General features: G+C 41.6%; 1 protein-coding gene across 1 annotated transcript in view; it reads right to left on the bottom strand.

Moving 5' to 3' along the window:
- LOC140410474 (CUB and sushi domain-containing protein 1-like) overlaps window positions 1-27,728 on the bottom strand; it is a 3,392,839-nt gene that overhangs the window by 77,056 nt on the left and 3,288,055 nt on the right. Inside the window, exons 57-60 of the mRNA XM_072498599.1 lie at window positions 14,449-14,631; window positions 10,278-10,454; window positions 5,434-5,613; window positions 2,358-2,531 (exon numbers count right to left, since the gene is read on the bottom strand). Of these exons, the coding sequence (XP_072354700.1) occupies window positions 2,358-2,531; window positions 5,434-5,613; window positions 10,278-10,454; window positions 14,449-14,631 (714 nt within the window). The remainder of the gene's footprint in view (window positions 1-2,357; window positions 2,532-5,433; window positions 5,614-10,277; window positions 10,455-14,448; window positions 14,632-27,728) is intronic.

The following is a 27,728-nucleotide window of genomic DNA, read 5'->3' on the forward strand; positions in this document are numbered from 1 at the left end:
CCCATTGTGTTCAGTTTAGCAAGATGATGCAGTTAATAGAAGAAGTTAATGGGAGAATAAAAGGGTTGACGCAGTCAGCGGTTTAGGTTCAGCTTTAGTTTGTGGGTGGAAGACTAGTTGAGAGGTTTCTGAAGAAATACAGCCAGAGATTCTGCATTGTTCGACAGGGCTCGGATCAATTTTTTCAAACAGTTTCAAAAGACATCTCTGTACAGCAAGTATTCCTGAGTCTGCTAACTGCATTTAAAAGTGGATTGGGATTTGTGATAGTTTTGTTTGAGTGGAAATAAAGATAACAGTTAAGGGTTCTGGTGTCACTGTATTAATTAGCATTAAGGGGTAATTGTAAGCTGTTTTCTTGTGTGATGTTAAAAATATTTTAACACTGCGTTAGTAATAAAATTTGTCTTAATACGGGCAGCAGAGTACTGATGCCCCACAGTGCCAGGGACCAGGGTTCAATTCTGACCTCGGGTGACTGTCTGTGTCTGCGTAGGTTTCCACTGAGTGCTCCGGTTTCCTCCCACAGTCCAAAGATGTACAGGTTAGCTGGATTGCCCATGCTAAATTCACCCTTAGTATACAAAAGTTAGGTGGGGTTGCAGGGATAGGGTAGAGGGTGGGCCTAGGTGGGGTACCCTTTCAGAGGGTTGGTGCACACCGTTGGCTGAATGGCCTCCTTCTGCACTGTCGGGATTGTATGACATTCCTACATTTGGCATGCATATCACACGTTGATAAGACACTGATTAAAAATCTGCTGCCTGAGATACCCGCCATGAATTCAACGTCAGTTCCAGCCTGTTACAATGAGTCAAAGAATCTCTGACCTAGCCAAATCGCACCACCGACGCCCACTAACTAATTTTACAAAAGAAAATGGCCACTTCAACAGAGTCAATTGGTTCCATTGAAACTGCAGCCAGCGTGTGATTAAGACAGGAAAGTGAAGCAGGAGAGAGAAAAGACCATGACCTACATCATTGCCATTATTAACATGCTGGTCATTTCTATTTTATGGAGGTTGGAAATTACATTTTGCCAAAGACACAGCTCTATCTAATTGCCTAAAAAGGGTATTCCTGTTCTAATAAACTCACGGAAAAATAAAATAATTTCAGCTCCATAATGTCAGGTCATACGAGTGTGTGGGTGAGATTTTCCAGCCACCTCTGGTGGCCGAAGCAGCTTGCCATCGACCACCAGGGGAATCTTCCGGTCCCGCCGAGGTCTACAATGTTTTGCTTGACTCGCCCATCCTGCCGCCGAGGAACTCGCCTCAGGGAGGGTGTGCCAGTGGGGAGGGCCGGAAAGTCACGCTCGCTGTCCGTTTATCTCAGTGTCTTCACACAGCATACCAGGGCTCTTTGAAAACTATTGTAACATACAAAGCAGCCTTCTGATAAACATGTCCATAAATCAATACAAATAATGCAAGATGGTACTGTAGATCTTTTCATAAAAGGATAATAAATCACTGGACACGATTTGCAATATGCTTTACAATCTGCGTGGACCAAAAGTTTGGCAGGGTTTGTTCATTTATAATTCAAAAGGCAAATAGTGTTAATGATAGGTGCACCCAGAAATAATGATGCAAGCCATATGTCGTGCACTATAATGATCTTCTGTTAATGCCTTATGCAGTCACGATTATCACATGAATTTCAACCTAAAATGATGTACAAACATGTCATTCTTAATAACATAGCAAGATGAACTACTCAGATGTAGCTGTTGCCATTATATTTTATTTCTGAATACAAACGTTGATAACAACTATTTAAGACATTGAGGTCGCAGTGCAACATAACTAGGGCACGGGCACACCGTAGACTCAGGAGGTGTGAATTTGTACACACGATTCCCTGCAATTCCTAACCTTGGCAGTATCATGAAGAGACAACGACGGACTGAAAGTGACGGCCTCTCCAGAGAGAAGGCTGGAGAAAAATCAAAACTAGCTACTCAAGCAGCCTTGCTATGGACGCCTACCATCAGATGAAGAATAATAATTCAGACTAAAAGCATTATTCATCACAGAACCTTTTTGTTATTTATAGGGAGAACAAAATTTATTTCAACGACAAACTAGAAAGTACAGATTGGATTTCAGGTTAACTTTCTGAATAAAATGGGTAGGAAAGAAAAGCAAGGAAGAGAATTAATAGGGCAGTCAGGGGATCATTTTATTAATTATAGAACTCAAATGTAATTACAATAAGCAAACGAGACTGAAGAATGAGAACACGATAAGTAGAACAAAGACTCAGTTAATCAGCTCCATTCGTGGAGATAAAATTGGGAACATTGCATTACGGATTTAAAATTATTCAAGAAAGATAATGCAAACTTACGTAAGCACTGTGGGACTTCTCCTCTCCAAATGCCATTTCCTTCACAGGTTAGAACAGCAGACAAGGAAAGCTGATACCCTTCTGAGCAAGTATAGCTAATGCTAGAGCCCCATCTGAAATCTGATCCCTGCACTCTTCCATGAAGAACTGGGGGTGGCTGTGTGCAAGTGATAGCTTCAGAAGAAAGGGGAACAAACAAACAAGCAAAATTCAAGCACTTAATAAACACAAAAGACCAGCAATTATCTTGGCCTGTAACTTCCTCAGAGTGGCAATCTCCAGCAGATTGGCCAATCCCAGCTGGAATGTCTACAATTAATCTCATTGCGCTTGAGTTAGTGAGGGATCTTACGCTGCAAGTGTGCATGCATGGATGCTGAGAGCAAAGAAGGTTTGGGTCAGTTCTTGAGAAGCTCCAGGATTAGCATAGACTGTCAAAATTTAGTATCGAAGCTTAGACAGAAGGAAAATTTCTGCGGGTGAATAGGAAAAGGCTGTAGCCCCATGTAAAATGGTATAATTTAAGTTTTAAACTGTGAGAAAGGAAAGGGGACTAATTTGGTACATGTTTTCAGTGACTTAACACCAAGACGGTAACACAAACCTAGTTGTTAGGAGAACACATATTGCAATGTGCAAATAGCAAAATCTATTGTTGAATTCTAACTGTTAAACAAACAGCATCTGCTTCATACGCTCTTCATTTACTCCACAAAAACTGATAGACACTTATAGTGTCAATAAAATCCTAGGCACTAATTCTATAATAATCCTATGATAAATAAGCAATGCTTAGACAATCATATTGCTGTGATACGATCATTAAATGCACGGCTTGTACTTCAGTAGTAATCCTTAAAAACTACTAGAAATATGGAAGTACTATTTCTGGGTAAGACTACGGATCTCATACTGAATCAACATCTTACTGTTTCCTTCAATTCCTTTCCTCTTCAGTTTCAGATCTAATTGTTTCTTAAACCCATTTGTACTGAATGCTGCAATGACATTCCCTGGTAACATAGTCAACTACCTTTAGAATGAACATGTTTTAAATTCATTGGGGGCAGCACGGTAGCACAAGTGGCTTCACAGCGCCAGGGTCCCAGGTTCGATTCCCCTCTGGGTCACTGTCTGTGCAGAGTCTGCACGTTCTCCCCGTGTCTGCGTGGGTTTCCTCCCACAGTCCAAAGATGTGCAGGTTAGGTGGATTGGGCATGCTAAATTGCCCTTAGTGTCTAAAAGGGTTAGGAGGGGTTATTGGGTTACAGGGATGGGGTAGAAGTGAGGGCTTAAGTGGGTCGGTGCACCTCGATGGGCCAAATGGCCTCCTTCTCCACTGTATGTTCTATGTTGTTTTATTTACGGAATGTAGGTGTCGCTGGTTTAGCCACCATTTATTGCCCACCTCTAGTTGGCCTTCAGAAGGTGCAGGTGAGTTGCCTTCTTGAACTGCTGCAGTCCTTGAGGTGTAGGTACACGCACAGTGCTGTTAGGGGCAGAGTTCCAGGATTTTGACTCCGTGACAAGGAGCAGCGATATATTTCCAAGCAGGGGTGGTGAGTGACTTGGAGGTGAACCTCCAAGGGGTTCTGCTGCTCTTGTCCTTCTAGATGGTAGTGGTCATGGGTTTGGAAGGTGCTGCCTAAGGAACGTTGGTGAGTTCCTGCAGTGCATCTGTAGATGGTATACACGGCTACCACTGTTTTTCAGTGGTAGAGGGATTGAATATTTGTGGAAGGGGTAGCACTCAAGCGGGCTGCTTTGTCCTGGATGGTGTTGAGCTTCTTGAGTGTTGTTGGAGCTGCACTCATCCAGGCAAGTGGAGAGTATTTCATTACACTCCTGACTTGTGCCTTGTAGATAGTGGACAAGTTTTTTTTTTTTTGGGGGGGGGGGGGGTCAGGAGGTGAGTTACTTAGATTCCTAGCCTATGACCTGCTCTGGTCACCACAATATTAATATGGCAAGTCCAGTTCAATTTCTGGTCAAAGCTAATCCCCAGGTTGTTGATTGTGTGGGATCCTGCGCTGGTATGCCATTGACTGTCAAGGAACGGTTGTTCGATCCTCTCCAGTAGGAGATGGTCATTGTCTGGTACTTGTGTGGTGTGAATGCAACTTGCCACTTGTCAGCCCAAGCTTGGATATTGTCCAAGTCTTGCTGCATTTGGACACGGACTGCTTTAGTATCTAAGGAGTCACGAATGGTTCTGAACATTGTGCAGTCATCTGCAAACAACCCAATTCTGACCTTATGATGGAAGTGAGATCATTATGAAGCAGCTGAAAATGGTTGGGCCTGGGACCCTACCCTGAGGAACTCCTGCAGTGATGTCCTGAGCTGAGATGATTGACCTCCAACTACCACAACCATCTTTGTTTCCAATGTGGATCTGTTCTTCCTCGAAAGTTGCTACATTTTAATTTACTACCATTGAATTTATTCCCTATATTTAACCCTTTTGACATGGTGACTAACATGCACCAATTGTCCCTAACCTTAAAAATGTCAATGCACAAGTTTTGAAGCTTCTTTGCCAAAAAAGCAAAAAAAGAAATGCAAATTCCTTAACCAGTCCTCATAACTTACATGTCTGAAAAGTGACACAATTTTATCTGCAATCCCATCATTAGCTTCTAATTAACTGGAAAGAAAGTGAAAGGGTAATGGAAGCCAGCAGGTGTTTGTGTTCACGTCAAAGTCCTCATGCCAGAAAGATTAGTTTGTACATAAACAGCTGATCAAGCAGATAAGCTATTGACTCCTGGTTCCCTGATTTAACCACTGAATCTCCCACAGACCGGAGAGAATCAGATGCTCACCTTGGGTCCTCAATTATAGAGATTAGTGAGAAAGACAGTCTGAGCTTCCCTGCAGCGTCTCCTTGGCAGCTCTGACAACTCAAAAATTAATACCCAGGCTGCCTGCTTAAATGAATTTATCATCAGCACAGGTAAAGCTAATTAACAGTGATTAACCAATTGTGCAAATTAAGGCGGCTTACATACATCTAACTGCATATACACTGTCCTATAATGAGAGCCCCTTGCTTCCACACAACATCTGTCCATACCTTTACAAACTGGTTTGGTCTGGTTCCAAGAGCCATTCTTCATGCAGCGCAGTGTGGAGGATATAGCCGGTTCCATCTGAAAGCCTGGGTTACACTGATAGTTTACTGTCTTATTGAAGGAGAAGTCATTTCCTAGATGGACACCATTAGCGAGAGCACCCGGGTCACCACAATCAATGACTACAATTGTCCAGTAAGAAAAGTAAAAATTAGCACACGTCAAAAACATAATTTTATTTTCATATTTACAGCCTAGAAGTATTTTCTTCATTGTTCAATATGAGCATGCACCTCAGCGCTGTAATTTTGGAAAATTATTATTTTATCACTTTTTTAAATGTTTTCCTAAGTTGTTAGCTGCCCTAACACTCTTTAAGTTGTTTCTAAGATTTTGGAATTACGTGATCATTTTTTAATGGTCATAAAAACGCCTGCAGTGGCAACCAGATCTTCCTATTTACCATCTCACACCCAATGGACTAATTTGATAGGCCGAAATTGTTGTGTCCCGTCATTTATTCAGCTTGTTGTCTGGGGTATTTACTTTTAAATTAAAATGTTGCTTGGTTTCTGAGAATGAAGGCACAGGACTAAAACTGCATCATGCGAAATGATCTCTGAAAATCACCGAAGTGCACTCAGAGATACGAGTCTGAACTAAAATTACCACTTCAAATCTCCAAATAATTAGTAAAATAATCATTCACAGAGCACGCAGCAGCCATATAATCATTGTTCCTCTCATGGGTCACGTCTTAGCTGAAGTGATGGAACACAAAGATGAGCATGTTAGAATGCAAGTTAAGTATGGCTTTGAGACTGATATGAATCTCACCCTTGCTCCTCTTCATTCCCTTTGCCCTTACCTATTTTGCACCAACTTCATTCCCTTATATTTAACATGTTATTTCTTTGTTTTTCTGCATTAATAATGCTGTTTTAGGATTGAGGGGTATTCATGTTACTTAGTGCTGTGTTGTGATTCACCTCTTCCATGGGTCGTGTGTTTTTGATTTGAAGCCTATATTAGTTACAGACTTTGTCCCTATTGAGCAGGTTAATAATGAAGTCACAAATGAGAGCTTGCAAAGGATATATCCACTCACTTCACTCAGTTGGTTTATTCACTGTGAAGAATACAGTCTATCTGCTGATGAACTTCATCTCATTGCATCTTTAGACTATTCTTCATAGTGAAATATGCCAGAACAAAAAGTACAACATGACAATTACACCCACCAGTATAACCCATTTTCTCCCCATTTGCTTGTCATTGGCACTCCTGTGGATAAGTATTATCTTCTATTCCTGTTACTGCTGAGCTCTTTTATTATGCTAACACTGCAAATTTTAACTTTTCCCACTGTTTATAACTATACTTAGGTAATCTATTAAAAGATTATTACAAAACCATGTTGAGAGTTTCCAAATCAATTTGCTTCTTCCCAAAGCAAACCAGATTGAAGTGATTCAAACAGTTACAATACTATGCTTTTTGCTATTACTAATGTAATGGATACAATCATCAAAACTAAATTAAATGTTAATGTCCTTTTTTAAAATTAAATCAGGATTCATTTTCTTATCAACATTAGTTTTCTTATTAAAGCTTTTTTTCTGTTTTCAGCATGGATTGTCATCCAAAGTATGTTTTAAACTAGAGCTCAAATTAAAAAAAATAACACTCCACACTGGTGTTGTGTTCCGACAATGAGTGCTTGAAGTGAGAGGAAATGGTATGCAGTGTTGGAATAGTTAATTTTCCAACTCAACATCAAACACCCCCTAGCGAGGGGAAATCATGGCAAAACATAAATTGGACTTATCCTCCGCTGTGTCTCAACCACAGGCCGAAACTTCATCTTCAAATAAGCAGCCTTTGGTGATATGCCTGTAGGCTATATCATAGTTGGACGGTGTGCGACCTCCAACCAGCAGATGGTGGTACAGGCACACCATGCGGTCTCTAGACTAAGGTCATGTGACTTGCGACTCGGACCTAGAGGGAGACACATCCGGCCATCGTCAGAAGAAGATTGAGAGCGTAATAAGACATACATGTGAATGGTCAGTGCTAGATGCAAGTTCCAGAGGAGTCGTTAGCAGACTCCATGATAACTTGCTCTGTTATCAGATTGCTACCTTACCACATGAGACTCAATAAAAGATTGTGGTTTGGACAAGTCAAAGGGTTTGGTGCATTCCTTCGGAAAGTACAAAGGACCAAACACAACACAATCGTGTTGTGCCAGTGTGAACTTTTCTATTTCACACACCAACTATCTATGTGACTTCTGAGTAAAATTGCTGTTGTGACATTACCTGTGAAGAGGGCTCCTAATTAACAGAAATTTCCATTCCACCTAGGATTCAAGTCTAGGTCCAAGGGTTGAATGTGTTCTGTGGCCATCGGAAGCGGACTTGATAAATGGCTCCTTAGAGCCGAGGTAAGCCCAGAGATGCAAGTTTTTTTTTGCGGGGGGGGGGGGGGGGGGAGTGAAAGGATTTACCTTCTGTTACGAGACTTGACACAGGAGTTAAGAGTTCAAGGGTGAGAAGAATTGCCAACAATTGCAATTATCTCTAATAGTGTGGGCACTGGGTCAAGTGAGATATATTTATTGTGAAAGAACAGTGGAGGACACTGAGAAAAGGTTGCAACGAAAGGTGAGTGTAATTATTGATGCAAAACCTCAATTAAACAAGGTTTTAATATGATCATTGAAGGTATTTGCATAATGATTAACTCTGTAACCATAAGTGTCTCTTTCAAATTAAAATGCATCCTGTGTAATGTCTTGTTGGAACATTGATCTGGATTAGTCTGCAGCTACTGAGTACACTAATAGGAGAAGTGGAAAATTCTTGCTGATATTCTGCTGAAATACAATTACTGGAGTTCGCTTACTTGGGCAAAGACGAACACAATATGAAAGTAAAATACTGTGGATGCTGGAAATCTGAAATAAGAACAGAAATACCTTGCAAATGCTCAGCAGCTAGGTCAGGCAGCATCTGTAGAGAGAAATACAGAGTGATGGGAAGATGTATGGAGACATCAGGGGGCCTCGTTTGTTGGCTGAAGAGCCTGCAAGAGACTTGCATTTCCTCCTCCAGGAAGGCCCACCAATATTAAGTGTTTCTCAGATACTTAAGTGCAAAGATGTGCAGGTTAGGTGGATTGGCCATGATAAATTGCGCTTAGTGTCCAAAAAGGTTTGGTGGGGTTACTAGGTTACCAGGATAGGGTGGAGGCATGGGCTTAAGTGGGGTGCTCTTTCCAAGAGCCGGTGCAGAACCGATAGGCCGAATGGCCTCCTTCTGCACTGTAAATTCTTTGAAATTAAGTTGCCAATGGTAGGACTCTCCTGGGAGTAAGGACCTCAGGGGCGTAAATCCTTCTCTCCAAGAGCTGCCAGCCATTCAGAGGCCAGCAGTTCTTTTTCTCACCAGCATCACCAGGGTGGCAGTGGCTGCTGGAACAATAGTCACTGGAGGAACAATCCAGGCCAGAGGTCACTGATGGCGAGAGGGGTTTCCTGGGAGGGGTGGGTGGGACACGACGACTGTGGGGAGGGGCTGCAATGGGGTCAGGAGCAAGGTCCCTCAATCAGGCACCGGGTGCCCCCAGAAAGCTACAAGAAGCCTGTGCAGACGTTCTTGCTGAGATCCTGAGTCGAAACAGGCCCATCTGGCATTGGGACAACACCAGCAGCAACAGGATGAGGCCCTTAAATGGTCATCAATTGCCCACTTAAGAGCCTCAATCGGCGGCAGGCAGGAAGTCTGCACACTGGTCTTCCTGCCCCGCACTTAATTTTTGAGAAGGCGGGATGATGGCAAGGTGCTCTCACGCTGCACTCCCACCTGATTAAATGTCATCCCACCTCCAGACACAGCATGGGTAAGGGCATAGAACTACTCTCCCCCCCCCCCAACCCGCAGAGTTAATGCTTCAGCTTTCTCACTTCCGTTAGACTTCTGATAAGAGTCTGCTTCTCTCTTCACAGATGCTGCCAAGACTGATAAGTATTTCCAGCTTTCTTTGTTTTTATTGCAGACAATGACTCAATCATTCATGAATTTCTAGAATGGGAAGATAGAGATCAGAAATAGTTGTCCACATAAAACCTCGATCTATAGGAAATAAATTTGTCTTCTCAACTCTAACTGCAATGGGGAGGTGAACATTTAACACCATAACTGAATAATGTTAAATTCATCCAAAGGAATTAAATTTTACACACAGTAAAACACAGCTGGGATTTGTAATAGTCTCAGTGAAAAAAATCTGCAGGTAGTAATGGATATCCTTAAGAGGAACTGAAGAAACCTATATTTGGGCAACACCTCGAAAATTCAAAATCTTCATTCTTTTTCTCCTTCATTTATTTGAAGATATTAGCTTTGCCAGTGTTAATGAAAGTCTCTGAAAGCAATTCAACTGCCTGGTATGGTAACTGTTACTGGATTTTTAAAATTTTAAAAATCTATAAGATTTGGACGTTTTGGGAGAAGGTATTCTGAAGGCAGTGAAGTAAAGATTGTTTGGAACCGTATAAAATTAGTGGTACTATGTGTAGCTCTTGTTATAGTTAAGGGTACTTCTCAGTTTATTGGTGTTTACTTAATTGCTTAATAAACATTTATTTTATTTAAAATCATCACAGAACATTCTCTGGATTTCAAACCTTTTCTCACATTATCCCAAATTACAAAAATACAGTTGTTTCAAATTTCCTTTCTGGGATTAGAACAACTCAGTATTTGCCAACAGGTGCATCCTTAACAGGTTTAAAAGATCTTAGACTATTTCACTGCTGTCTCTACATTGTGACACTGACCTGTGCAGTCGGGAGCTGATCCAGTCCACGTTCCATTAGCAGTGCAGTGCCGTGTAGTTAGACCCGACGTTTTGTAACCTTCCCAACAGGAGTAAGAAATAGAGCTGGAGAATACCATACCATCACTGTAAATTATCTTCCCATTTTCTGGAGTGCCAGGATTTCCACATGATACAGCTACAACAAACAAAAGGAATCAACACTTGTACAAACATGACATTGAAAACATTTGTACAGTATCGTTTTACTTATTTAAAGAAAGATTTACTAGACTAATACAGGAATGGATAGGTCGCCCTGAGGTAAGGTTGGACAGGCTCTTGCATACTTGCATGTGCTGGAGTTTAGAAGCACAAGAGGCAACTTGATTGAAACATACAAGATCCTGAGGAGTCTTGACAGGGTGAATGTGGCGAGGAGGTTTCCTCTTGTGGGAGAATCTAGAACTAGAGGTCACTGTTTAAAAATAAGGAGTCACTCATTTACGACAGCGATAAGGAGAATTCTTTTCTCTCAGAGGATCCTGAATCTCTGAACTCGCTTCCTCAAAAGGCAGCGGAAGCAGTCTTTGAACATTTTCAAGGCTGAGCTTGATAAGAGTCTTGATTAAAAAGGGGGTGAAAGGTTATCGGGATAGGCAGGAATGTGAGGTTACAATCAGATCAGCCATGATCTTATTGAAAAGTGGAGCAAGTTCGAGGGGCCGAAAGGCCTATTCCTCCTAATTCATATGTTCATACATGTGATCATGTGTTTCCTTTCAGCAAACATGCTTTCAAAGTTTACAAAGATAAAATTATTTATACTACTCCTATGTTGTTCAAAGGAATGGTTTATTTTGAGACTTATTATTATGGAATCAGTGATGGCTTCCTATTCCTATATTGTATACATATTCCTTAATCTATTACAATTCCAGTCTGATCCATCTGTTATTAATATTATGTCCAGGCCCTCTGACCAACTCCATTTGATTTATTTTTTTCTTTCTCACCTACCTTTCTCCATTTGTTTTTACAAAGACCTGAAATTAATGGTAGATTCAGATGCTATTGTGGTGAGTGGAGCCAGAATGTCCTCTTCACTGTTTCCATTTCATGTTGTTAAAATCTCGCTGATGTTAAATGCGAGAGCGTCCCAAAAGCCAGAAGGGTTACATGAAACACCAGTTCTTAGTGGTGCATATTTTCAATTTGGTATACTGTGAGAAAAGTTACATGAGCCAGGGAGGAATAGTCCTCTCATTGTGTGAACAATCCATAAAGAATATTTATTAATTTAAAAAAATTAATGTCATGAAGAACAATAATACAATACAACACTTAATTATACTGATGGCTATACACACACGTATTACAGAAATTACCTCTTGGTTCCCAAACCAACTACCTACATTTTCAGACTTCCGAGACCCCTCTATATTCCAAAATAGCATCAAATATTATATAACACTGAGTTAAATCCAGAAAATAATTACCATGAACAGGTTATTTGGCCACATTTGGGAAAACTGTCTTCAGTTTCAGAAAAGGCAAATTCTTCTTGGTTTTAGTTTTGGATCTTAACTGGCTGCCCATTTAGCAATAACTTGTTTTTGGGAGAATGTTTCTGCACCTTGTATCGCTGTGATGGTAGCTGCTACTGTGTCCCTTCCGCAGTTATTGTGCTATGAATATATAATTCTTTCCCTTTGATGTTACCCACTATGTGGATCTAGCTTTTAGCATATGTGTGTCATTTTCCTTATCTGTCCACTTTGAAGTTACTTCTTCTGTGTTCCATTGTTTTCCCCTCGTCACATAGGTAAACCCTTGCTTTTCTCATTGATAAGCTAATTTGGATATCAAATTCCTTTCCCACAGCTGCCCTAATCAACTCTTTTTATTTGACCCCAATTTCATTTTTCAAATCTTAATTTTCCCCAATTCTTACCAATGTCAATGATCTCTATTCATCACCCAATCCTGGGCGGGATTCTTGGGCCCCCCGCCGGGCCGGAGAATCGCCGGGGGGTGGCATGAATCCCGCCCCGTCGCCGCTTGCCGGATTCTCCGGCGCCGGTTTTTCGGCAGTGGCGGGAATCACGTCACGCCGGTCGGGGGCCGTTGGCAGCGCCCCCCCCCGGCGATTCTCCTCCCCGCGATGGGCCGAGTGGCCGCCCGTTTTCAGCCAGTCCCGCCGGCGTAAATTACACTAGGTCTGTACCAGCGGGACCTGGCTCTGCGGGCGGCCTGCGGAGTCCTTGGGGGGGGGGGGGGTGCGGGGGGATCTTGCCCTGGGGGGGGGGGGTGCCCCCATGGTGGTCTGGCCCGCGATCAGGGCCCTCTGATCTGCGGGCGGGCCTGTGCCGTGGGTCACTCTTTCCCTCCGCGCCGGCTGCTGTAACGGTCCGCCATGATCAGCGCAGAAAAGAAACCCCCCTGCACATGCGCTGGGATGACGCTTGCACACGCTGGCGCTCCCACGCATGCGTCAACTCGCGCCAGTCGGTGGAGGCCCTTCAGCGCCGGTTGGCGCGGCGCCAACCCCGCCGGCGCAGGCCTAACCCCCGAAGGTGCGGATGATTCCACACTTTCCGGGTGGCCCGACGCCGAAGTGGTTCACGCCACTCCTCGGCGCCGGTACGGCCCGCCCCACCGGATAGCGGAGAATCCCGGCCCCTATCTATATTTTTACTAATGGGTCTACTCTTTCTTCATTCACATCCTTCAGTTTATGCACTCCCAAACTGCAACTCTTCTTTTGTTCAGGCTTTTATCTTCTTGGATGGGACAATGAAATCTGTTTCTTTAGCAAATTTCCCACAGTCTCTTTGGCAGTAATTTCACTAATGTGTACGTCATACTGAACCAGTTTTTTTTAGGGTTTCCTTGGCTGCATGGCCATTCCGGCCCTTGGAAGCCCAGCTGTTAAAGGGAGGTGAGGACTGCTTTACAGTATGTACTGCCAGGAGGAGCCGAACTGCATCCCCCCAAACCCCAAGCTTACCTGCTACCTTGCTTATAATTCTATTCTGCAATCCTCACAACCCCCACCACCATTGGACCTAAGCAACCCTCCACGCCCCACACCCCACCTTCCCACACACTCCGATCAGGCACCCACCCACACCCAGGAATGTCCTTTGCTTGAAACTCCTTTAATTACGATAAAATTTCCTCCATTGCTAAAGCAGCTGAAGTTCAAATTTATCTTCTGCACCAAAATTGTATGTTTTGTTCCACAGTTATGAAAGGTATATTCAGTGAGGCTGGATGCCTAACTAGACAGGGTTCTAGATCAAATTAGAGCTACACTATTTGAAGTCTACTTCTAATTCATCAGGTACACAAAATTATGAGAGGCATAGAGAGGGTAGATCATAAGAATCTTTTTCCCATGGCAGAGATGTCGAAGACCAGAGGGCATAGGTTTAAGGTGAGGTGTAGTGGTTTTCAGGGCACCAGAGGAAACATTCTTTTACCCAGAGGGTGGTGTAAATACAGAAGGCGTTGCACGATCGGGTGGTGGAGGCAGGTACTCACACATTTAAGAAACCTCTGGACAAATACTTAAATCACCAAGGCAGAGTAGGTTATGGACCAAGTGCTGGTAAATGGGATTAGTATAAATTGGTATTTGATGGTTGGGATAGACATGGTGGGCCAAAGGGCCTGTTTTTATGCTTCATGACTCAATGGCTAGAGCGAATGCAGATGAGCAGAGTACAGGCTTGCTGACTTTGCTCCTTAATTTCTACCAAACCTAGGTTCATACAAGACTGCCTTTTCCTCTCAACTCTCTGGAGTCACTTTTAACATTGCTCACACAGGTCTGCATAGGACATAGGAAACATTACGGTCTCTCCGCTGTTATCATATTGTTCTGAGCTTCCCTGAACTTTGCTTGCTCTTTTCAAGCTAGTTAAATATGCCTCTTTCCATAATCTTCCGGCTTCTTGGTTTTGTTGACTGGACCGATTCTCCATTCTACCAGTTGACTCATCGTATATTATCTCAAAACTGTGGTATTCTTTCCTCACCTCAGTCTTTATTAGCTGCCGCAGCACACAGCCTCTTAAAATGCAAGTTTGATACTTTTTAAATCCCTATTCCCTTGATCGCTTAATTTACGTTGCATTTAAATTGATGTTCTTTCCTGTGGTTCACCTTATTTTTAATCAAAAGGTTACCTTCACAAACTGGTTGAACACCAGACCAGGAGCCATTAGGTTTGCAGGATCGTTCTGAAGATCCTTGAAGAGTATAACCAGCTTCACAGTTGAACCGCAGAAGACTTCTGATCTTGAACTCATCGCCCAGTCTTGAACCATGAGCCGGGATGCCAGGATCACCACATAAACCAGAACTACCTCCTACAGAATACACACACATACAAGGTACAATGCAAAGTATTAGTCTTGCTAACATTTTTTATATCTCTTTCTAATCAGGAGAATGCCAATATTGTGGTGCCATATTGGATAATGCTTTCAAGCTGCTGTATGATAAATCATTTACTGAAAGTCAATTTTAGCTGCTACTTCAAATGCACTCATATACAAGCAGAATTCAGGCAGAAGAGTTAACCCAAGGCAGAGGAATATACAGTAAAATGGTAGAATACCGAGACGTGTAGAGGAAAGGAGGGAGCTTGGAGTGCATGTCCATAGCTTCCTGAAGATGGCTGGGCAGATTGACAGGTGGTCATGAAAGCACACTAAATGCTTGCCTTTATTAGCTGAGGCACAGCATAAAAAAGCAGTGAGTTTATATTGGAACTGTATAAAACTCTAGTTAGGCCATAACTGGAGCCCTAAGTGCAGTTTTGGTCATCGCTCTGTAGGAAATATGTAATTGTATTTGAAAAGGTACAGAGGAGGCTTATGAGGATGTTGCCTGGATTGGAAAGTTTTAGTTTCAGGAAAGGCTGGGTAGGCTTGGGGTACTTTCTCTGGAGCAGAGGAGGCTAAGGGAAGATCTAATTGACGTATTTAAATTTATGAGATGTCCAGATAGAGTTCTTGGGAAGGCCCTATTCCCCTGACTTTCATGGTTCAGAACACGGGTCACAGATTTAGGGTAAGAGGTGGGTTCAAGATTAAATTATTCACCTGGAAGGTGGAGGGGATGTGGCACTTACTCCCGGAAAGTGGCAAAATCAGAAAGCGTCATAATATTTTTTTTAAAGTATCTGGATAAGCACCTGAACTGCTGGTTCCTACAAGGCTCCAGACCAAGAACTGGAGTGAGATTAGGGTGGATGGCAACTTGTCAGCCTGTGCAGGTGTGAAGGTTGGAATGGCCTCCTATGTGTCGTGATTATATAATGATATAAAAGCACCAATCACTCATAAGGGATTGGGTAAACACGTTGTGGGTTCACTTGTTAATTTTGGGCACACGTGGACAGATAACTTGAAAACATCAGAGCTAACGAGCTGTGCATTTATGTTCTGCTGAAAGGAAAAGGGAAACTAAAACTGGAGTGCATGGCACACTTCCTTTCAAGTGAGGTCATGCTGCCATTCCTTAAAGGCATATTATAACACTTTTATACTGTAACATTCTGTGATGCTTTAATTCCATGATTTTCACTCAGCTGAAAAAGCTGGATTGGTAACACACAAGATTATCTGTTTGTGTTAGATCATTTGCAATACTTGCCGATTTTTGAAATAAAAGCAAAAACAAACTCCCAACATTCATTTGAAATTGGTACACAATTCATGTCAAACATGGAAGATTTTCCACATGTAACGAACCCATAAACCCATGGATAAAAGGTTGCTTTTTGTCACAGATGGTGTACAAGAATGAGGAACCTAAAACAAAATTAGTCCAAGTAATGAAATAGTACTGGACAAGTTAAGGGAACTAAGTGGTGCCAAATCTCCTGGACGTGAAGATCTGCATGCTAAAGTTTTAAAGGAGGTAGCTGCAGAGATGGTAGATGTATTGGTATTGACCTTCAACTGTTCCTTCGATTCTAGAACAATTCATAAAGATTGAAAGATAGCAAACATAACCTCACTATTTAATGAAGGGGAAAAGCACAAATGGGGAACCATAGGCCGGGTAGCTTGCCACCAGTGACAGCCAAAATGATATAAACTGAGTAAGCAGAATCAATGTGGATTATGAAAGGGAAACCTTTTCGACAAAACTGTCAGTGTTTTGTTATGAGCTAACTAGTAGAATGGATATGGAGTAACTCGCCAATGTAGTACATTTGGATTTTCAACAAGCGTTTGGTCAGGTGTCCCACGAGGTTATTACACAAATTGGGGTAATGTATTAGCAGGGACTAGGATTGGTTAACAGACAGAAAACAGAGCAGGAATGAATGGGACATTTTTGGGTTGGCAGGTTATAATGAGTGGGACATTTAAGGATCAGTACTTGGGCCTCTCAGCTATTTACAACTATAATGTTGAAATAGCTGAGGGACCTGAGTGTAACATATTCCAGTTTGACAACCATATAAAGGTAGGTGGAAAACTAAGTGGTGGGGAGGATGTAAAGATGGAATGGGTGAGTGACCAAGAACATTGAATATAGACGAGAATTTTACATTGCTTGGGTGGGTGTGCACATGACCTGGAAGTGCATGAAATTGCAAGGAAAGATGTTGGGTGCATGTCCTAACGGCGCTCATGTGGTCGGTGGGCATACACTAAGTGGGAAGCACACACGCCAACAATCAAACAGAAAATTTATCCCAATGAAGGGCCAACTGAAGGCAATTTTATGTGGTCTGGTGGCCTTTTACGTTTTAGCGGCAACATTGATCCAGGGCGGGATGAACTCTCCGGCTGAACTAACATTTTTAAAAGTGTCTGGAGACTGAGGTTTGTGTTTGAATGTGCTGCCTAGGTACTCTTTTCCGCATTATTCCATTGCAATTTATTTCTTACAGGTCTGCAGCTCCCTGAAGCACTCCCCACTGGCTGTCTTGCTGGGGGAGCACATTAGAACCACGAGCCTGCACTCGCCCTTTTCTCTGCACCCACCCTCTTCCTGGCCTCCCCAACAGCATGGAGCCTTTCCCACTGCAGATTTCACACTGGCTTCCTGTTAATTGGTCAGCCAGCGTTAAATCACGTTCCAGGGCTGATCTCAGCTGGAAGCCGATTTCGCACCCGACAGGGGATTTAGGTCATGGAATACAGTGACTAATTGCAATATTCAGCACTTAGGTCGGAATAATAGAATGTTTTTTGAATGGGAAATGTTTGCATTTAGAGGGACCTTCATATTGTGGTGCATGGCTCCTGGAAAATTAACACGTTGGAACATCAGATTGGAGTAGATTAGAGAAACTTTCCGACAGGACATTGCTGATACATGCCTCAATTATGCCGTTTCTGCCTTCTTATCTAATACTTGCTTTAGTCTGAGAAGGAGTGCAATGACTGGGAGTGGAACCACACTTACTTCTGAGCTAAGGAGAATGTCTTATGGGTATAAGATAGGCTTCTGTTCCCTGACATTTAGAAGAATGAGAGGTGATCTAATTAAAGCATACACAATTCTTAAGGGATTTGATAGGGTAGATGCTGAGAAAATATTTTCCCAGACTGAAGAATCCAGAACAGGGAACCACAGTCTCAGAATAAGTGGTTGGCTATCTGGGGCTGAGATAAGGAAAAATTATTTTACTCAAAGGGTTTGCGAATCTTTGGAATTCTCTATATGTATGTAAGAACATATGAATTAGGAGCAGGAGTAGGCCACTCGGCCCTTCCAGCCTGCTCTGCCATTCAATAAATCCATGGCTGATCTGATTGTAATCTCAAACGCACATTCTGACAACTCAGATAACCTTTCATTCCCTTGTTCATCAAGAATCTATCCAAAAGGGCTGAGGATGCTCAATCATGGAGTACATTCAAGACAGAGGTCAATAAATTTTCAGGCACCAAAGGGATCAAGGAATATAGGGATAGTGCGGATGGGTGGAGTGAGGTAGAAGATCATCAATTATCTTGTTGAATGGCAGAACAGGCTCAATGAGACAAATGGCCTACTCCATTTTCAATGTTCTGCTTAAGATTTCAATGCCATGTGCTGCTGTTATAAATTCAATTCATTATGGTCCGTGTGCGTTAAATTTGTAGACTATGGACATTGTAGCATCTTAAGTATAGGATGTACCAATGCTGTTAAATTGGTTCCTGTCTCGTAACAAGGGTGGTACCCTCTGGGAGCCTTTTAATATGACCCCCGCCCCCCCCAGATTAGTGCAAGCGTCAGTGAACAACTATTCTCAGTCAGTCAGCTTCAGGAAGAATGCCAAGATGAATCACAGACACAGCAACAGTAATTAGGTCCTGTGAGCCAATTTACAAGCGGGAGCAAAAAGCTATGCCCTTAATTAAAGAAAAAGCTGCTGCTAGCAGACCGGCTCCATACTGTGGACTGTTGGGGGAAAAGGAGGGCCGTTGGACCTTTGGAGCTTGACATAGCCATGGGACTGAAAGTGTGCTTGTAAGTTAGTACTGAGTCACTTGGACATCCATGGAGAAAGAATCTTGGAAGAAAAAATTGAAACCCTGCGAGATGGGCCATTGTTAAAGCCATCCGAGTGGGAGACACGTTTGGAGGGAATACGAAGGCAGGATCTCAAAAGGTGGAGATTAGAAACCCTCATGGGAGAGATGATGTTTTAATGAGAATGACTGACCACAATTGGGACTAACGTCTAAATAATTTTTTGAGAAATCTTGGACTCTGGCATTGGTCGCAAGTGTCATTTATTCTATATTGTGGTGTATCCGATCACAGTTTGCCTGTTAATTCACTGTACATCATACTTACCCTAAATGTCAGTGTAAGATATATATTTTAAGTCATATTTTCTTTCCAGAATTTTATAGTAAATTTTGTTTTCGTTTCTTGAAAACGCATGGAACCTTATGGCTTACGGCTTAATTCCTAAGGCAGATGTCCTGAATCTCAACCTGTATCTACTTCAAACAAAATGTTATTGGTTCCTAACTGAGTCCCAGGGCCAGGCGAAGGATAGTCACACTGCACAGAAAGAGAATGCATAAAACAAGGTTGTATGGAGCAAAAAAACTAGTTAAACATCGATTTATTTATCATTAAAGAGTCGATATTTCTAAACCAATTCCCAAGAAGAGTCAAATAGCTTATTACATCTTCGAAAACATGCCCAAATTAAATCACTACTTTATTGCTAATCATGACCTTATTTTGAGATGGAAATCCATTAATTGGTCTGGAGTTGAGCTCAGCACCCAATTAATGGTGCTAGCGACATCAGACACAGGGACAGTAAGTTAGAAGGAGGGAGCAAAAAAAAATGCTCTGAAATAAAGAAAGGACAACAGTTAGCAGACTGACCCCATACTGTGGACCGTACTGGTTGTAGACTGCAATGCTTTGCAAAAGGGAGCAGGCACAGTGGTAGAGGGCTGAGTGTCATGGTGCATGCAGGTGGCCAAATGGTCAATTGGAAGGCACTTGACTCATTCTATTTGAGTCACCCTTTTATTCATCATCCACAGCACATATCAACTTCCTCCATTGTTCCCGATGGCTGAGACCATTCACTTTCTCCAGTCTTCACTTTGAAAATAACCTTCCTATCCCCTTCAAGCAGATCAACAGACCATTAATTGGAGGCGAATGTTTCATGCCCACCCACCCCCTTGCTTTGAAAATTGCAGCACGTTCTGGATATATCAGAAGACTGACATGCCATCGTAGAATGCTAGTTTTAAAGCATGCCTGCATCTGACATCCTCACGAGCAATTGAAAATCAAGCTTCCCAAGTCCTCAATATTTATGACAAAGCTTTATTTTTTCTTTTAACAGTGAAAATCAGAGATAATCCTTTCAGACAGCTTCATTTGTCACACATGGAATCTTGCCCGATTGAGACGTCAGGGGAAACATTTAAAAACCTAAACAGATCATATTTTCTCCTGAAAGGACATGTGCAGTATGTTCAACTGTGCAGTACCTCCTAAACTAGATCAATAACAAACTACACAAATCAATTTCAAACCATTACTCATAATATTGTGCAAAGAATCTCAATGATGTTTTAAAAGCTGATGAAACTTGTGCACAATTAAAACTTGAAAACCAGGTTGCCCTGGTTTGCATTACCGATGTTGGGCAAAGTGTGCTGCAGCAAGAAGCTTGCACCATCCACTTTTCACTTCTCAAACTTTGGCCCTCTGCCTTAATCGAGACTATAGTGGATGAAGCTTTCTGTCAAAGAAAAAAGTGGGTTGTGGAAGATCCTCCCAACTTTCAATGCCTGACCATTCTCACTGGAATTGTAGTGTGCAATTAAATTGCACAACCATGTTAAACTCTCATAAACACTGCCTGGGCTAGCTCATCCATAGCTAAGAACTTTTTTCACGATATTGCAGAAAGTTAAAAGGTTGAAGCAGTGATTCAAAGACTGATGGGAAGACTTCATTCTGCGGTCCCAAGTTAAAGTTGCATATTTTAACACAATGTGTTCCTCGAGATTTTATCATATGACTTTCCCACCACGCTCCTGTTATTAGTTATCCATCACACCCACCATAGAGATGTACTCCCTTCCTATTTTCAATATTTTTATATCTGGTAAAGCGTTCAAAGAAAATGACAAAATAAAGCAATTTTTCAAATGCTCTTATGATTTTTCTCCACAGTTGCACACTGCAGTCTCCTTATGATTGATCTTCAGTTCTTGGAGACTCTAGGCCAATCTTGGAGGGTTGCCCCCCCCTTTAGCCGAACTGGTTGCATATGTAGCATTCGAGAGGAGGCATCCCAAGATGTACGCATGGTGCAGTTCACCTTGTTTTGCCTGCTCTAGAGGAAATCTGTCTGCAATCTCTTGCAGACGTTAGCAAGAAGGCAAAGGGAACACTAACTTGCTGTGATGTGATCCAAATGAAACAAAATTCCAAACTTGATGAGGATTACAAAGGTAAAACTACCAGACAGCTTTTTATGCAAACAATGATGATCTCAGCCTGTTTGTCATAAAATGAGAATAATTTTAACTCACTGGAAACTGTGTTAACGGTGCAGTTAAGGCATCTAAATGAAGTAAATGGCTTACTATTCCATTAATGAATGATCCAGTCTCCAGCAATTTTACAGCAACCCTCTGCAAAGCACCTCTCTATTTCTGGTCGTAGAACCTTTTTAATATCCCATTTTCGGACATTAATTGCACATTAGAATCATGTTTTTGTTTTTATTCCACTAAAATTGCCGATCTATTTATGACAAGTTGAAGTTATCTCTTTCTTTGTCTGTTCCTCTACACCCTTTCCTTGCAATGAATTCTTCGTCCAACCACTTACCCTAAATTGGTGATCTAAAGAAGTTGCCTTTAGGTAATTTTGACCATATCCTTGTCGACAGAGTTTCCAATTTATCCACACCTAGATTTATGAGGTCCACTTCCATTTCAGTTCAGTTGCCCTTCAGATAAAAGGTGACACCCCTCCTCCTAGTTTGCCTCCTCTATCTCCAGGAAGAAACCCGTGTCATTGCCTATTTGCTCAATCTCTGTCATTCTCCGTCTATATACCGACAACGCCTATGGTATATCAGCCTCTCATTCCATCAAGGACTTCTCAGATTTTTAAAATTAATTCTGTAGATGTGGGCATTGCTGGCTGGGTCAGCATTTGTTCTTCATCCCTAATATCCACTGAATTGAGTGGCTTGTTAGGCCATTTCAGAGGGGGAACAGTTATGAGTCATTTCTATGTGGGTCTGGAGTCACTTGTAGGCCAGACCGGGTAAGGACGGCAGATTTCCTTACCTGAAGGACATTAGTGAACCAGGTGGGGCATTACGACAATCGGCAATTGTTTCATGGTCATTGTTGTACTTTTGATTCCAGATTTTTATTGAATTCAAATTTCACCATCTGCCATGACGGGATTCAAATCCAGGATCGAGACCCCTGGATCTCGGAATTACTATATAATGACAATACCACTACGCCACCGCATCCCATGAATCTCCTTATCATGTAGTGTGATGATTGCATTTGACAAAATACCACATAATAAGCTTTTCATTTGCAAAATTGAAGCTTATAGGATTAAGAGGACAGTGGCTGTGTGGATACAGAATTGGCCAAGGATCAAAAGGAGAGAGGAGTGGTGAGATCTCTTTCCTCACTGGAGGGAGGTATACAGTTCCCCAATGGGTGATATTAGGAGTAAATCATTTTTTGTTACATCTTAATGATCTGAACTTGGATATACTGGGCATAATTTCAAAAATTATAAATGACACAAAACTCAGAAACGGTGTAAACAATGAGGAGGATAATAGCTGACGTCAGGAGGATAATAGCTGAAATGAGCCCACACATAGAATTTAATGAAGAGAAATGTGAAATGATTAATTTTGTTCAGAAGGGTGAGAAGACGCAATATAGACTAAATAGTATAATCTCAAAAGGAAATGCAGAAATTGAGAGACCCGGGCGTGTATATACACACATTTTTGAAGGTGGAAGGACTGGTTAACAAAGCAGTTAATGAAACATATGGGATTCTGGGCTTTTTAAATGGATCACAAGAGCCGTGGTAAACATATCTGGGTCGGCACGGTGGCACAGTGGTTAGCAGTGTTGCTTCACAGCGCCAGGGTCTCAGGTTCAATTCCTGGCTTGGGTCACTGTCTGTGCAGAATCTCCCTGTGTCTGCGTGGGTTTCCTCCGTGTGCTCCGGTTTCCTCCCACAAATCCCGAACGACGTGCTTGTTAGGTGACTTAGATATTCTGAATTCTCCCTCAGTGTACCCGAACAGGCACTGGAATGTGGCGACTAGGGGATTTTCACAGTCATTTAATTTCAGTGTTAATGTAAGCCTACTTGTGACAACAATACAGATTATTATTAGATTATTATATGGATATCTAGTTGACAGTGCTGAATTAGAGCTAGACTCCAGACATTTGCACATTCAGCATCTTTGAATGTCCCATATCTCAACCTTCAGAAGAAAGTCTCAAGGTCACAAACACAATGAGCATGGCCCATCATGGTCAGGTGAACACACATAGTTTTGGATGAAGTTCTTTCATGGATTTAGTCTCAATAAGCCTTTTGATGGACAGATTTATGGTGCGAATTGGGGTTTGATCATATATATTATGTACGAGAGCAAGGCAGATGAACACCGTCTGTTTGAGCCAGGTTTCCCTCACTGTCGTTATATCATAAGCACATTTAACTATGCGCCTGCAGCTCACCAAACTCATTTACTCACATGCACTCTAAACCCACCTTGTCTGCCTTCCATTTCCCCCACCCCGGTCTGATCTATTTCTGAACCATTCTATTCCAACATTTTTTGTCTCCCCGAAGAACCCTGTGCACCTTGTACCTTCTCTCTATGCTCCAATCTGTTTCCCTATCCTTGCAAAATAAATTGCTCAAGGAACAATTAAACTCTGTACTGGGGCACTTAATACTAAGACTGGCATTCTAGAAGGATGATAACAAATGGGCTGAAGGGCTTTTTTCATTTGAGCCTCTCTTGGGAATTTGTCACTAATAATTCAAGAGAGATTTACTTGGAACTGAAATTATTCACTAATTATGTACAAAACATATATAAAGGGCAATTTTGTGTTGAACGCTTAGGCATTACTTGAATTTATTTATGACAATGATGTTATCCGGAGTGCAAAACTACCTGAAGAAATCGTACCGGGGTACCAAAGGGCATACTTTCCCATGTTCAAGCAACTCTGCTAATAAATGAGCGTTAATTCTGTGTCTGAACTGTTGCATTCAAAACACAAGGTTATGGAAAATTATAGCATCCGGAAGGCTTTTATGTGGCCAAGAGAAGCTACAAGTTCCTTTAAATAAAGCATATTAATTTACTGATCTGCAATACTGATTAAAATACAGGAACACTACAATTATTCCTCTCGTGTCAAGATAAATATTAGCTATTAATCTCAGAGCCAGAAGGGCATCTGAGCAGCACTAACTAAGATATGGGATTATCATCAACCTATCCTTTTAATTGAGGGTGACATACAGTCCAGTTAAATATGAATGAACAGGAAAATAAAAAGTTATTCTTTGCTTTAAATAGTCAATCTAACAAAGATATATACAAATATTCAACAAGGAGCAGGAGTAGGCCATTCGGCCCCTCAAGCCTGCTCCGCCATTTAATAAGATCATGACTGATCTGATAGTAACCTCAATCTACATCCTGCCTATCCCTGATAGTCTTTCTTCGTATTGCTTATCAAGAATCTATCCACCTCTGCCTTCAAAATATTCAAGGACTCTGCTTCCACCTCAGTTTCAGCAAGAAGTTCCAAGACTCGCAACCCTCAGAGAGAAATAAAATTGCATCTCTGTTTTAAATGGGCGGCTCCTTATTTTCAAAGTGACCCCTAGTTTTAGGTTCTCCAAGAAAAAGGTTCATCCAACCTGTCAAGACCCTGCAAGATCTTATGTGTCTAATAAAGCCATAAGCATCTGCAACTCTCCTCGTAGACATGCGTCATTATGTAGCTACACAGTTCCACAATATGCTGTTTGTTACTCACACAAGGTAGGTCAGGAATCTTACCCGACAATAGCTTTCACCTTTACGCTGATCATCAGAAAGCACATTTCTATCAACTCTCCCTCCCCAAGATCACAATAGTCTTGATGGTGTAACTTTCCAGAGTTCCTTTCAACTGACCAACCAAAGAAAACCCAGTTCACAATTTGGCTACTTTTAGGAAAAGTAGCATCTTCAGCATCTCCAAACTATTTATACAGCCTTCCAATTTTTTGACTCCTTTAGCGAGCTTGCACATTGCCAGCAAGATCTTCAGTTTTGATTTGTGAAAAACGGATCTCTTTGTAAAGAGCTGGCTTCTCCTCACTAGAATTTTGTGTTCCTTGGTCTGTCTCTATCTGCTTTCTCTTTGGGTCTGCAGTGGTGTGCTGATTGCCTTCCCTCTCCAGCTCTCCTGCTCCTAGCTCTATTTTATGTCCACCACATTGATTTGTTTCTAACTTACTTCTAGTAGTACTCTAAGAGAAGTGTACCTAATCAAGAGACCCAGCATTGAAATACATGAAATGGTATGAAGATGCTATACTTACCTGATATATCCATACTAGAACAATCAGAAAAAAGTTAGGATTCATCCATTCTGGTGTAAGTGAAGTTTTAGCAATGTGATAAATCTTAATTACTGCCCAAAATATTCTCCAGCATTGAAAAGTGACTGATTCCTTCAGATGTTATTGTTCGAGATTAAAAATACATGTTTTACCCTCTCTCTATTCTGCTCATTTAGCTGAATATTTGGTTCTCTAATCTACAGTAACTTCCAGTGCAAAATCCCATTGAAAGTCATTTTTCTGACAACTGCAAAATTTGGCCCATTATGGTTGATGAAGAGACAGGTCTACTGTCTGCAAACTGCCATCAGGCTTAAGGAAGCAAAGATTGTCAGAGGTGAGAGCAAAGGCTCTGTATGATATTATCAAGTGGCTTTGTATTGAGGGGGATTATAGTCATAGGGACTTTAGTGTCTGGAGCAGACTGACTGGCTTGCAATGTTAACTGCATCTTCTCACTTCAAGCTTGCAAGAAAATGCATAATCAGCCTCTTTCAGTCATTTTCAGTGTTACCTTTTGGGTTTTTTCCAATCTCTAACTGGGCTGACAACAATCTACAAATGTAACTCCCAGTGAGGCTTCGGAGCAAAACTCCAAATAAAACTAAGATTAATGCAGTAGCACTTTCCTATTAACACAGGATCATTTTACTGATTCATATATTGAAAATAGGTAGGTGCATTTTAGATAGTAAATTCAGTCAATAAAAACTAAAACATGAAATAGATGCTTACTTATCATTCATCCCTGTTAATAAAGTAAAACATGATTTACCTCTGGGGTGACCTGCAAAACATTAAGAGGATAGTACTCAATTGTTTTGCCTTATTTTAATGCCAATTGAATTGAAGTATTCATGCAGATATCAACATATGTCGAACATCTGTGTTAACAGTGTGAAGACTGTAATGTCACCACCAAACAGCAGTGTGAGGTTACAATGACTTATTGCAGTGTGAGGTCCTCATGCTAGTGTTAAACCACTATCTGGTACTGAACCAGAGATTGGAATTTGATTTTGCTACCTTGGTTGATCTTTTTTTTAATTTATTTTTTAAGGGATGTGAGCTTTGTTGGCTAGGCCAGCATTTATTGCCTATCCCCATTGCCCTTCAAAGATGGTGGTGAGCTGCCTTCTTGGATTGTTGCAGTCCACTTGGTGTGTGTAGATTCATTGTGCTGTTAGGGAGGGAGTTCCAGGATTTTGACCCAACAACAATGAAGGAACGACAATATATTTCAAAGTAAGGATGGTGAGTGACTTGGAGGAGAACTTCCAGGTGTGGTGTTCCCGTGTATCTGCTGCCCTTAACTTTCTTGTGTTAATGGTCGTGAGTTTGGAAGGTGCTGCTTAAGGAGCCTTGGCAAGTTCTTGCAGTGCATCTTTTAGATGGTACACATGGCTGCTATTGTGTGTCGGTAGTGGAGGGAGTGAATGTTTGTGGAAGGGGCACCAAACAAGCGGGCTGCTTTGTCCTGGATGGTATCGAGCATCTTGCATGTTGTTCTTGAGTCTTAGCTAGAACATAAGAAATAGAACTAGGTAATTTGGTCTTTGAAGCCTCCTCCACCATTTAACAAGATCATGGCTGATCTCAATTCCATCTCTTTGCATTATTCTAATATCTCTTAACTTGCTGAGTATCCAAAAAACGATCAACCTCTGTTTTGAGTATACTCAATAACTGAGACTTGTGCTGTAGACCGTTCCAAAGATTCACAAACATTTGAGTGAAAATATTTTGGATCTCAATCGCAAACGATGAACTCTTTACTCTTGAGACTGCGATGCCAGTGTTATAGATTCCTCAGCCAGGGAAATCCTTTGACTGTCTGAGATTACCACACAGCGCATTGAATCTAGACTATAACTGAAGGCCAATGTGAAGGTGGTGATTTTCTAATTTGGCTCTATTAGCACAACTGCACAAATGATGATGCAAACAAATGCAGCTGACCCCAAGAGGATACAGAACTAGTCTTTCAGGAATTTGTGGGATTGGATCACGACAATCCTGGGAGCTAGCATTCTGTAAACTACAGAGGAAAATAACCAATTTGCATATTATCACACTGAAGGAGAGTCAGTTATCTATTCAACAATTAAAAATTAACTTCAACAGAAACATGAAATTTACACGTAAGGTGAAATTTGGCAGTGTGTTGCCCATTTTGCATGTCCTGTGTATTGCACTGCACATTTTGAGGTAGTAGTTAATATTCAAAAGTATTTTTGCATGAGACTGATGAGTTCATAAACACTAAAGAACAGGATGCAGTAGTAATCGTGCTTTGACAAAGAGTCATCCAGACTCGAAA

Source organism: Scyliorhinus torazame, chromosome 4 (genome assembly GCF_047496885.1).
Source record: "Scyliorhinus torazame isolate Kashiwa2021f chromosome 4, sScyTor2.1, whole genome shotgun sequence".
Lineage (NCBI taxonomy): Eukaryota > Metazoa > Chordata > Chondrichthyes > Carcharhiniformes > Scyliorhinidae > Scyliorhinus > Scyliorhinus torazame.